Source organism: Brienomyrus brachyistius, chromosome 6 (assembly GCF_023856365.1).
Source record: "Brienomyrus brachyistius isolate T26 chromosome 6, BBRACH_0.4, whole genome shotgun sequence".
NCBI classification, from domain to species: domain Eukaryota; kingdom Metazoa; phylum Chordata; class Actinopteri; order Osteoglossiformes; family Mormyridae; genus Brienomyrus; species Brienomyrus brachyistius.
The window spans coordinates 8,271,001-8,283,478 of record NC_064538.1 but is presented as its reverse complement, the minus strand read 5'-3'; the positions used below and the strand labels follow the sequence as shown (position 1 = coordinate 8,283,478).

The 12,478-nt window shown below is 41.7% G+C and overlaps 1 protein-coding gene across 1 annotated transcript; it reads right to left on the bottom strand.

Moving 5' to 3' along the window:
- slc26a10 (solute carrier family 26 member 10) lies at positions 1-12,452 on the bottom strand. The gene is made up of 18 exons (XM_049017928.1): positions 11,698-12,452; positions 10,067-10,177; positions 9,332-9,489; positions 9,004-9,168; positions 6,783-6,935; positions 6,205-6,287; positions 5,115-5,262; positions 4,923-5,036; positions 4,468-4,545; positions 4,252-4,347; positions 4,056-4,162; positions 3,878-3,947; positions 2,944-3,123; positions 2,723-2,777; positions 2,426-2,517; positions 2,067-2,121; positions 1,563-1,669; positions 1-746 (listed from the first exon to the last, which is right to left on the bottom strand). The coding sequence occupies exons 1-18, from the start codon at positions 11,960-11,962 to the stop codon at positions 708-710; spliced, it is 2,076 nt and encodes a 691-aa protein (XP_048873885.1). The 5' UTR covers positions 11,963-12,452; the 3' UTR covers positions 1-707.
- Between the last annotated feature and the right edge of the window lie 26 nt (positions 12,453-12,478).

Below are 12,478 nucleotides of genomic sequence, written 5' to 3'. Positions count from 1 at the left end.
TGTGTAAAACGCATGTTTATTGAAAATGTACATTTTAAAATCAGAATGTGAAATACAGAAAAGTTAATGAACATTGTTAATGCGCAGAGGTAACGTAGCATCTACGTATAATGATTAAAGGATTGAAAAAACAAGTTTAATCTTGATTCACTTTGGTGCTTTGACAGAACTAAATGCACTCACATTCTTACATGTATGTTTTGGAGCATATTTTGACACAAATCTGTATGAGAAACACTTTGCTTTCTAACAGGTATGCTGGCAGTATGCGGTGGTGGAGAGCAGTCTGCACTATTCCCGGCCCAAAGAACCACAGTCTCAGTTTATCTTGTCCAGCAAAGGTGGCCTCATTTATCCTGAACTCAAACATCCCTATAGGATGACTAATATACCACAAGGCATATCATAAAGTAGCACTCTTTCCTACACTTTAGCTGTACAGTTTTACATGCAACATCATGTCTTCAGCCGAGATTGGATTTCCCAGAGCTGTGCAGCAGTAGGTCTCCCCCTAGGGGTGACACTGTGGTATTTCATGTGGAATCTCCCACATTTCACTGACTGCACTGATCCTCCCCTGGTCAGGTATCCCTGAAGGTGCTGTAAAGTTTATAAGGTCCTGCTCTTTCACAGGGAAACAAGTTCCTTTTTCTCATTCTATTCCTGCGGGCTGTGGACTGCATTCATCAGATGGGGAAGGGGACACCTCAGACCCAGATAGTGTTGGTGCCTTCTGGAATCTTCTCCTGTGCAACACAGTCAAGTACAAGCAGTGGTCATGAACACAGGCAACACTTTCTAAAGGACAACAGTGTGCTGGTCTTTACTGCTGCGAGATGCACACAACTGTACACAGCATATAGTCCACCCTCTCTCAGTGCAGCAATCCCAGCAGCCTCTGCCTCAATAATCCCAGCAGTCACCTGGGCGTAAATGTGTACTTGTGAGAAACACATAGAATGTATTCACTACAGGATGTTACAGGGTTACATATACGTTACGCAAATGAGCAACAGTCACAGAGGACTCAACTGGTTGGTTGAAGCAAAATATTGGTTTGGATTTTTGCTTTCTGGACCTGAAATTTTCACCTCTGCTAACTGATCATGTTGTCCAGATCCAATCCACTCATCTATCCATAACTGCTTATACCATCCCAGAAAGTATAGGGCACAAGGCAGGGGAGCATCCTAGACAGGATCCAGTTCATCCTAGGGCACGTACACTACAGGCAATTCAGAGGTACAAATTCAGAGGTACAAATTCAGAGGTACCAATTCAGAGGTACCAATTCAGAGGTACCAATTCAGAGGTACCAATTCAGAGGTAGCTGGAGAAATCCTGTTCCACACAGGGATTATGTGCACCCTCTGTACGCACATTTGTCCAAATCCATTACAGGTTTATTTTGCTTTCAGTTTTACCAAAGAAGCCCAGTGCCCAGTTCAGTCTGGCAAATATTTTTGTAGAACATGCAATCTTTCATTACTCATTTCAACTGAAGGCAAAGAATCCATAATCGTCTTCTGAAAGACAAGGAAGAAATCCAAAAGACTTTTTACCTTTTGCTGCTCAATGTAGACCACTGCATCATGGACCGTAACGAAAATGTGCTGAGGTTTCATGTAGTTCATCAGGCCACTTGAGGTCAGGATCTTCAGCACTCTCTCTAAGGAGACAAAAGTAGACTTTTCATCAGACCAAACTACAAAATTCTGCCTATGCAGAGTTATCATCATCTTTATACCACATTTTATTATGCAATGTTAGCAGATTTAAAATACCAGCAAAACATTTACTGATAGCTATATCCAACAACACATATAACTTTAACAATATGCTAAACATAAATGTAAGAAAATGCTATTATTAACATAAAATTTACAGAATTAATAATGATGCATCTGTAATTTCGTTAAAGAAACTTTTGAATGCTGTTTAAAAATGCACTAAGATGATTAAAATAGTACTGTGCCAAGCTTTTGATGATGACTTCAATTTTAACAGAAGGAATTAATCAACAACTGACCTCTAGATTTAATTTTATTCTGATTAACTGTACCTACCATTACAGTTTGCCAGGTATAAGCGAATCCCCACCTTCTGGCATTCAGTACACATCTGGGAAGAAAATACAGTAACTCTTTACTTTAGGGCGCATAAGTAACTCAGTTACTACTCAAGTACAAATCATGAACAAATATAATTGCATGAAATAACCTAATCATAACTGATTAATGGTGAATTAAGCGATCAGTGACGCTTTCTGGTTAATTAATACATTAAGAAAGAGTGTGGCGCTACATTATTTGTGCCTCCTCAAGTAAACTGTAACCAAAAATACACTTAGAAGTAAGAATATTGCTTTACTGATAGTGTAAGGATATGGAACATGTAGTGGTCTTTACATTGTACTTAACGTTACCTGAATGAATAACTTGGCTCCAGCAACATCAACAAAATTCACACTGCTGCAGTCAATGAGCACCACCTGAACCTCACTGTCAGCAGTATTGTCTGTCCAGGGCCAGAGTAAATCATATCAGTACATTCTGGAGTTGAAAACTGTGTGCAATTCCATGAAATAAATGAAAACAAGAAAAATATAAAAACCATATTTGTTATCCATGGAATCAATTTTTTTTAGGATCGATGCATACTATTAAATATATGCCCTTTTTAAAGAATATAATTATAATATTTACAAGTCAGCTCAACTCACCTGATTTGAAGAATTCATTTTCAGACGAAAAAGATGTATTAGCTACTCCACTTTCCTGAATGACACAGAATGATGTTATAAGTGAGTAAGATGAAAAAAAAAATTCATAATCACATTTGGTTATTTTAAAGTACTTGTGCAAACTTTTGATCATTAGCTTAACCCAACAGAACTTCCCTAAACAGTCTAGATTCCAGTGGATATAAGTAGGAGAATCTGACCACAGTGGGGATGGCATCTCTGTCCCTTCCCTCGCGAGCCTTCCTCGCTTTCTCTATGCTCCGGATCCTCTCCGGTGTCAGGCTCAGCAACCGAGTCATGGCCTCCCGCAAGAAACTACGGTTTCCATAATATATGGGCCCATTGTAGGTCAAGATCTTCACTCCGGGCACCTCGCAGCACTGAGAGACACAAAGGGACAAATTGAAAAACCAACTGAGTTTCTCTGCGATGGTCAGTAAGTGATTATATGCTGAAGTGACTATACTGAGGCAGTGGGCAGGTCCCTCACCCAGTGTGGCAAACGGGCATGTGCAGAGGAGGGCGGATGGCATTGCCTAAGCACTTCCTTCTTTTGCCTAAACCTTCTAAAGTGCTTCCCTTTAAAGGTACTGAGAGACCCTTTAATAAATGAGTCACAGGCTTGTACCTCTATGCATGTTATGGTAAATACTGACATTTATTTAGTACGCAGTTACTGAACTGTATTATTGTTCAAGAATTCACAACATGCCACAGCAACATTTACTTAATTAACTATATCCACTGTGTGCATTATGTATAAAATTATGTACATTATGTACTAAATAAAATGCCACTAGCTCACTAAATTTGACTAGTTTCCTTAAATTATGAAAGTTAAAATTAAGGGCTTCAATAAGTGTAAGTTCAAAACGTTTCTTCATCAGATGATTACCATATAATCTTGTAAGTAACTTTAAGATTGGTTAGTGATCATCAAACATTCAATTTGCAAAATAACTGCATTTGATTAAGGATTTATGTAGCTATGAATGACTCCTAACATTTCATAGTTACCATTGAAGTAATTCAGTAATTATGTTGTCGGTCAGGTGGCATCACAACAAGCCACACATACTGAAGCTTTATTAGTGATGCAAAGATGGAAAGGAGAGTCAAACGATGTGCTTTCACCTTGCTGTGATTCTCAATGGACCTGTAGATCTCCGTGTTTGAAGCCCTTCCCAGCACTGAGCAGTCAGCCCTGAAAGAAGTCACATGGGTTGCAGTGCATTACAAAGGCAACACTGCCCCTCTGCTCGTTGTGGCCATGATATGTAACTACATCACATGACGCTGGCCCACCACTCACCTCTGCGTCCGGCAGATGACTGTCACCATGGAGAAGACAACACCAATAGCTAGGCCCAGATCAACGTTGAGGACCACCACTGACAACCAGGTCACTAGCCACACCACCTTCAACCACATAGGAAAGATGTAAGTTTCCCCAACAAGGTGGGAGCCTGTGTATCTGTGTGTTAATGCATGGAGCAGGAGGCCCGTACAAAATCAATCTTGCTTATTCTCCACAGATCTGGCAGATCCTTAAACTGCAGGAACATTTGCCTCAAGCTGGTGACGTTTATGCAGGCAAGCACTGCCTGTGAAGACAACAGGAAACAGCAGGTATTTGTCAGTCAGCTGGACTGACAAACAAGCTCTTTTTCCATCTTTCTCTTTCACATAAACACTCCCAAGTCTTCTGTCGTCTAGGATCCTACCTTTGGCAGGAAGTGGAAGAGGGGGCCAATTAACAGCAGCACAATTAGCACCACCATGCTAGTGAACAAGCCTGACAGCTAGAGACAAAGAAGGAAAATCACATTCAAATTTAGACAATTCAGATTTAAGAAATGGCATTATTTCTGGACTTATAAAGTCATGCTGCAGGATTACTTGACATCATCTACTAAACGAGACCAAATCAGTGGGAAGATTAACTTCTGTAGCATCTTCAGGGAAATGTCTATAAATATGACAGGACTGATGGGTAAGTTGTATCTGCAAATCACTTTGATCAGTGCAAAATGGTTCTCTTGGCGTTGGCACTTGCAACTTTGTAGCTAAATGGTCAGTTATTGTGATTCTCCGTTCATTTCTTGTTTTTTAACAAGGAGGGTCAAAAAATCAGTTTGAAGGGTTGGAAAAGGTAACGAAAGAAAGTAGAAAGATCTACCTGTGTGTATCCCCCTGCACTATCCAGGATGTTGGTAGTAGCCAGAGTGGCTGAGCTAGGGAAGCAGGTGAAAAGGGAGGACACAGTGTTGGAGATTCCATGTGCCAGAAGTTCCTGGAACACAAATGCACAGGCATGAAGCTTGACTTCTCTAGAACTTGCTAGTGTGGGACTGTGTGGCTCTGGCTGTACCTGGTTGGGATGTATTGAGTATCCATGCTTGTCTGCGTATATCATGGCCAGTGACACAGACACGGCATAGCCCACGAAGGTTATGGCGACGGTGTCTCCAGCAACCAGCGGAAGCTTATCCAGAGCAGGCAGCCGAGGCTGCGGGAAGCTACAAGCACAATCAAAGCCAGTTTTAAAAACAGTTTATTTTCAGCTAAGTCTCACAATAAGGACCCAAACAGGGCCGGTTACAGCTATAGGCAGAACAGGCAGTTACCGCTGGCCCCCAAATTTTCTGGGTTGTGGAGGAGGGGAAATGATCATTAATAGGCTGAGTACAGGGGATTCCCAAGTAAAGTATTGCGTGCAGGTTTGGTCTCCATTGCTGCCTTGGAAAAGGTTTAATGTAGGGTTACGAGAATGATTCCTGGTCTTAGAGGAATGTCCTATGAGGAGAAGTTAGCTGAGCTGAATCTGTTTAACCTCGAGCAAAGGAGACTAAGGGGGGACATGATCCAGGTATATAAGATTCTAACAGGTCTGGATGCTGTTCAACCAAGTGGCTACTTTAATTTTAGTTTAAATACTAGAACTCATAGCCATAAGTGTAAATTAGCAGGAGAACATTTTAAACTGAATTTGAAAAAAGACTTCTTTACACAGCGTGTAGTTAGAGTATGGAATAGTCTTCCTGCTAGTGTAGCGCAAGCTAAAACCCTGGGTTCCTTTAAATCAGAGCTAGATAAGATTTTAACAACTCTGAGATATTCGTTCTCCCCAAATGAACTTGATGGCCTCCTCTCATTTGTAAATTTCTTAGGCAGAGTTGGCCCCAAGGGCATAACTTTGGATTGAGCATTGGGGGGGGGGGGGGGGGGGGGGGGGTTGAGGTCTCCTCCCATTTAATGGGGGTTGTTATTGACTGATTTTGAATATTGGGGGGAGGTGGGTGGGAGGCTACAACCCTCCCATCCCCAATAATCTATGCCTGTGGTTGACCCTGGACTCACAGTTGTACTTTTTCACAATGTCCAAAAATATTTGGGTAAAAATTTATAAACCCACTTTCTAAATAACTTACGGTTATGTGGAAAACCTTAAAAATGATTACCCTGCTGGAATGGGCCCCACTATCTCAATGTCGTATCTTGAATCCAATGAAAAAGCATAAGCAACTGCTGTGGCGGTGATAACCTGCGGTGGGAAGCAAAAACAACAGGCCCAGGGTGATACTGATGCTTGTTTAGATAACCTGGCAAGAGCATAAAGCATAGCTACCTACTTATATATGATGCAGAGCTTAGAGAGTCCGGGAACACTGGGTGTTACCCAGAAAAACAGGTATTATTTATTTGGGTTTAAGCTTATAATTTTAACCAGAAGGTCACCATTCTTGATGATGTTTTGATAATTAAACCGAAACAGTTACTATGTTCATCTGACAGGGGAAATCTGTTTTCCTACTCTGAGTATCAGACCAAGAATCGGTACATAATGTGGTAAAACACAGTCTAACGTAAAACCCTTTTTAATCCTGTCACTCTTTGTATTTCTGACAAATTCATCACGCGCCAATGTCGGGCTGGTAATTAAGTGCTGAAGCGATGAGATTCACAGGGCCGAGCACCTTGCTCATTGAAGTGGCACCACCGTTTCTCCCAGAGCAGACACACGGGGCGTCAGACTCACAGTGAGGATCTCCACCGGTATGGGTGTACGCAGGCGGTGCCGGAACCGCGTGTTCAGCTCCTTCACGGGCACGAGGACAACCAGGCAGACAAGGGAGATCAGGAGTTCGGCCAGGTTGGTCAGGGGCAGGTTCTCCAGCACGGAGCCCAGGGTCTGTCATCAGCACAGGATGTTTACTCCAGTAACACAGCCTCCCATTACAACAATATCATTTTATACTGTATGTATCTCAAGGCATTAGTATTTATTTGTTATAAGACTATAGCAAATCCTTATGCACTGCATATACTCCTACTGACTCAATGCTTATTTGCACACCCCTCAAACTGTCTATACCCCACATCTTGTCATCTCACCATTATTTATATGCCTGCATGTTTGCTTTTTTAGTGAAGCACATTTTTTTATTCTCTATCTCTCTTATTTATCCTGAATCTATGTATTGTATTTCTATTTATTTACTAGACAGTATGTAGGGTTGGCTGGTATGGCTAAATGTTTTATCGCTGTAATTTCTTCATATCAGTCGACATCAGCAGTCTTCACAGTATAATTCAGATTGCAAATAAAATGTAGCCAATGGGCGTAACACCAGTCATGAGCGGACAGTACAATTTATTGGTAGGTGTTTTTTTTTGACTGCCTCGTTGCTCATTCCAGGGGACAGATTTGACATTGCTGTTACCTGTCCCGTATTTTTATGGGATCATTCTGTTTTGAACCAATATGGGACACAACTTGTCCCATATTTCACAACTTTCTTTTTTGATTCATTTTCAGGGACCTGGGGAGTGGCACCTCCCCTTTCTTCAGAGTGAAAGTAGAAACCGTAATTGCTGGTGTCTGTGACTGGAAGCACATGCATTCTGAATGTTCTGCCGAATGGCAAAGCTTCTGGTGATGAAATTGGCTGGCAGTGTTTCGAGTTTTAGTTGGCACAAGTTCTCAGCAGAGTTCATGGTACCAGTCTGTTGAGTGTTGGACATAAAATTGCCAAAGTACCACCACACCACCGACACCTTTTTACCATGTTTGTCCACAGTAAAAGATGTTTTGGCAGCTGAGCTGTCATTATTTTCACCTACACTTCAAGTCTCCTTTGAAATTTCCATAATTTTGCTGCAATAGTAGCACGTGCTGTGCTGCACTAACTCAATCAAAACCGCTGCGCATTTGCTGGGCAGAGATTGTTAATTTTTAAGAGACTGTCATATTATTGTTTGTAATAGCGGTAATTTATCTGATATGTAAAGCTGATGTGTGCTATCAAGCAATGTTCCTTATCAACAGTTATTTTGAAGTTTCTCATTTTCTTATGGGGAAACTTTATATGATTCAAGGTAAATAAAATGATTCTGATTCTGCTTCTGTCCCCTTATTGCTGGGGGGGGGGGGGGGGTGAGTGGCTCAGCGAGCTAAGCCTCTGTGCTGGTGAACAGAAGGTTGTTAGCTCACGCTGTGGCCTTAGCAGAACCTGCCTGTGGACCATTCAGCAAGGCCCTTAACCCCCAGCAGGTTACAGCTAAAATGCCCTGTCTTGATTGTCACAACTGGTATAATAGGAATTACAGGACTGGCCATCATATTCCTACTAATTCAGTATCTTTGTATCATCATGTAGCCTTTTGCCAGCTATCTGGTACATACTGAAGTAACACCTGGGTGCTATTCCACCTTGTACAGCCATGAGCAGAAGTCGTGAGAAAGACACAAATATTAACTTTCACAAAGTCTGCTGTCTCAGTTTTTATGATGGCAGTTTGCATAAACTCCAGAAGATTATGCCAAGAGTGATGAGATGAATTCCCTCCTTGCCATGAAAATGAACATGACCATGGACCCAACATTGATATTTTGGGGTCCATGGCCAGGAAGCTCCCCAGACCTTAATCTAATTGAGAACTTCTGGTCAATCCTCAAAAGGGGGTGTACAAACAAAAACCCACAACTTCTGACAAACTCCAAGCATTAATTATGTAAGAATGGGCTGCCATCAGTCAGGATTTGACCCAGTAGTTGACTGACTGCAAACTGCAGTAGTCTTGAAAAACACTGCAAATATCTTTGCATAAACGTAATGCGATTGTCCGTAAAAGACTTCGACTCTTATGAAATGCTTGCAATTATACTTCAGTATACCAAAGAAACATCTGACAAAAAGATCTACAAACACTGAAGCAGCAAACTTTGTGAAAACCAATCCTTGCTGTAGCAGCCTCACCTTGAAGAGAGAGAAGGTCCCCGTGGAGCGAGGCAGCCTGAGTCCCAGCATGCTCTGCAGCTGGGAGATGGTAACATGGAAGGCAGCGGCGCTCGTGAAGGCTTTAACTATCGGCTCTGACAGGTACGTAGACAGAAAGCCCAGCTGCAGACAAAACATACAGATCTAGGGGAGTCGGGGTGATGTGGATTGGGAACAGAAAGGAAACATTATTTCTTTGTCAGCTTTACACAGATGTCAATTAAACAGCAGTGAAAGCAGGACACCGTGTTCATTGGCCCTCGGAGGGGCTGGAGAGTCAGATCGGCGCCACTGCGCACATTCCTACCATCATAACTCCAGACAGGAAGGCGATCGCGGAGGCCACGCCGATCCTCTGCGCCTCGAAGTCTGCCTCTTCCGTGCTGCTGCTGTTCAGCTGCAGAGGTGTGGGGACCAGCTGTTCCACCACAGAGCCGGTCATTAGGCTCAGCACAGCAAAGGTACCTGACTCGCACACATAGACAGGCGCAGAACAACTTAATACAGCCTTTAAGCAAGCAGAATGCACGGCGTATATTGCATTCCATATACAGTTTTTCATTTATGCATGTCTACATAAGTAAACATATATTGCACTCCTGGGGGGGGGGAATGGAGTAAAGCCAAACTGCTTAATGTTATGATTTGGCCCATTTTGTGTCGAGGTGTGTGCATACATAGCATAATGAACACTGACTCTTATCAGGGGACTTAATACTCAAATTCAGGGTTAAATGACATGTTGTCATTCGAAAATTACGCATATATCTGCTCTATATATTCCACGTACTTACTGTTGTACTTAGAAATGTACAAGAACCTCAATGCACAGATACATACACCTGAAGCTCGGGGTGGAGGGGGTGAGGGGGGCAGTGGTGAAGCTGGTCCTGAGGGTGGGGAGTGGGGCGACACTGGTGACCCCTCAGAAGTTGGCGTCCCAGGCCATCACCTCTAAGACTGACCTGTCCTACATGGATACTTGTGTAGCTCACACATCTACATGCACACACACAGAGACACATGGCACAGCTGTGCTGACCTGTGGAGACATGGTGACCCGTGCCGAAGAGCATGTAGAGGATGACTGGAAAGAAAGACGTGTAGAGGCCGTAAATGGGGGCTACTGAAGTCAGCAGGGCAAATGCCATTCCTGTACAAAGGGAAGGGGCATAGAGGTGAGGCTCATTTCATCAGTCAGTCAGTCAAATCTATCTCCACAAGACAGTCTACGTCACAGCTCTGTCGTTGTAAACCACCTGATATACAACACAGGACACAGAGACCGACACCAAAATCATCATATTACAGTGCGTGATCTGTGAGTTTTATATTTAACTAGGCTTGTAAATAATAACGAATTTTTCTTTGAGATTTAGTATTGTTTTATCTGTGGGTGTATAAAGTAAACTTGTCTGTACAGTATTTTCTAATTAATAGTACATTTGATACGTTTTCAGTTATGAGACACACTTATGCCAACACATATAACGTAGATCAAAAATATGACTCAGTTAACAGCCGTATGTATCTCAACCAAACCCACAAGTATCTTCATTGAAAATTACATAGATCACCATAGTAACTAACTGGTCCTGGTCACTTTTATGCATTAATCTCCATTTCGATTTCTAAACACGGCAGATTAATTAAGTTTATTGAGAATATCTGGTTCATCTGGCACTGGCCATTTCCTTGGTTGAGGAACACTGTAGGAGATGCGCTGATTCTCCTATTAGGGCAACAACCGGCAATTATTCAGGAGCAGATAAAGGTGCTGAAGAAGCATCTACAGAGGATGGAATCTGACTCTGATGCACAGACCAAAGCTCCTGAACTTCCCACAAGCACATGACCCAAACTTACTATATATGTGTTTTCTAAGCAGTTATTAAAAATGAAGACAGTATGGGTACCAATTTCACATGCACCTGTTCCAAGTAGTATAGTCATGCAAATGTATTTACACAGTTTTTTTCATTATAAAATACATTTTAGGTACCATGTACAGGGACCGTAATGTGTCCTGTAATTGAAAAAGGCGTCAAATGAAATGAACTAATTAAAATAATTAAATGAGGGAATACATTCAAACCCGTCTGTTAAAATTAATTTTATCAAAGGAAAATAGATCAAGTAATTGCATGATATTATTATATTTAAAGATAAAAATAATCATGTATTAAGTCTCAAAAAATAAGACTGCGAACGTTCTTTACATGTGAAATGTTACGTAATTGCCATCTCCGCTAACAGTAATTATTTTCATCGTATGATCGCTGTGAATGAACTACGAATACAGACCAAAGTAAAAACGTAAAAAAAGTAGTAGTAATCATCATCATCATCATCATCATCATCATCATCATCATCATTTAAAGTACATACATTATTATAAGTGACCTCAAACTAATATACCTCCTGTAACTGGCCTGACAGAATTAATGGGTGTTTGCAGGAATAATCGTTATTAATATTTGTGAAATATTGTGAAATACATCTTTATCTAAATAATAAACAATCTGATAACAATTTACATATAATATGTATAAATTTTACTGCGCCGAGCATTCCGTTCTCAGTTAAGTATTAAAATGATTTCAGCATAAATAAACAACAATCTCAAATTAATTTACCGATTAATTATGTGACAAAGGGATCAATCCAACGCACCTTGAGGTATGTGAAGGATGCCAACAGTTAATCCTGCTATCGTATCTCCTAATATCCACTTTCTCAGCCTGTATTTGGGCAGCCAGCTGAAAATGGGGACCCGCTCTCTCAGCAGGTGGAGGCACGCCGCCCGCGAGCACCTGCACCTCTTGGCCAGTTTTTCCCGCAGTCGTTCACTGCGCCTGCCCTTGCCTTCAGTACCATACAACTGCCTGAACCGATCCTCCGTGTAGATATTCCTACATACGGCTACTGATGCGCTCATCTTGCGCTCCCGGACGATTCTCTTCAATCACTTTCAACGCGTTGTCGCAAGAAACATTGTCATGTCAAGTGTTACAAAGAAAAGTTACTAAGACCTCTTATATGAAAAGTTCTGGCAAGAAGACCCATTCTACTTTCCGGTTAGGTGTCAGAAGCTAATTTAAATGGGTTTAGCGTTAAGCTTCTGTAGAGCGCGGCTGAATCGCTCTGGAAAGGTTCTTACGCCCTTTTTGGCTGAGGTCTCTTGAGGTGTGCTTGTCCAAGAGTGTTGATAGATTTTAAAGGTCTTCTGGGTCCTACCGCTCAAGGCGTTTTGTTAAGTAGTGCAGGAAAGAAAGTCTCTTTCTAAACCAAACATATACATAAGCACACCCACCAGAAAATTGTGGTTCTTAATTGTTCAAGGCTCCTCCCTTTTAATCGGTGTCTGGGGCACTAGGAGGACAGAATGTACATCTCTGTGTAAACCTGCACCCAGATAAAAGTAGCATTGAGGTTCAGTTGTAGGTGTAACATC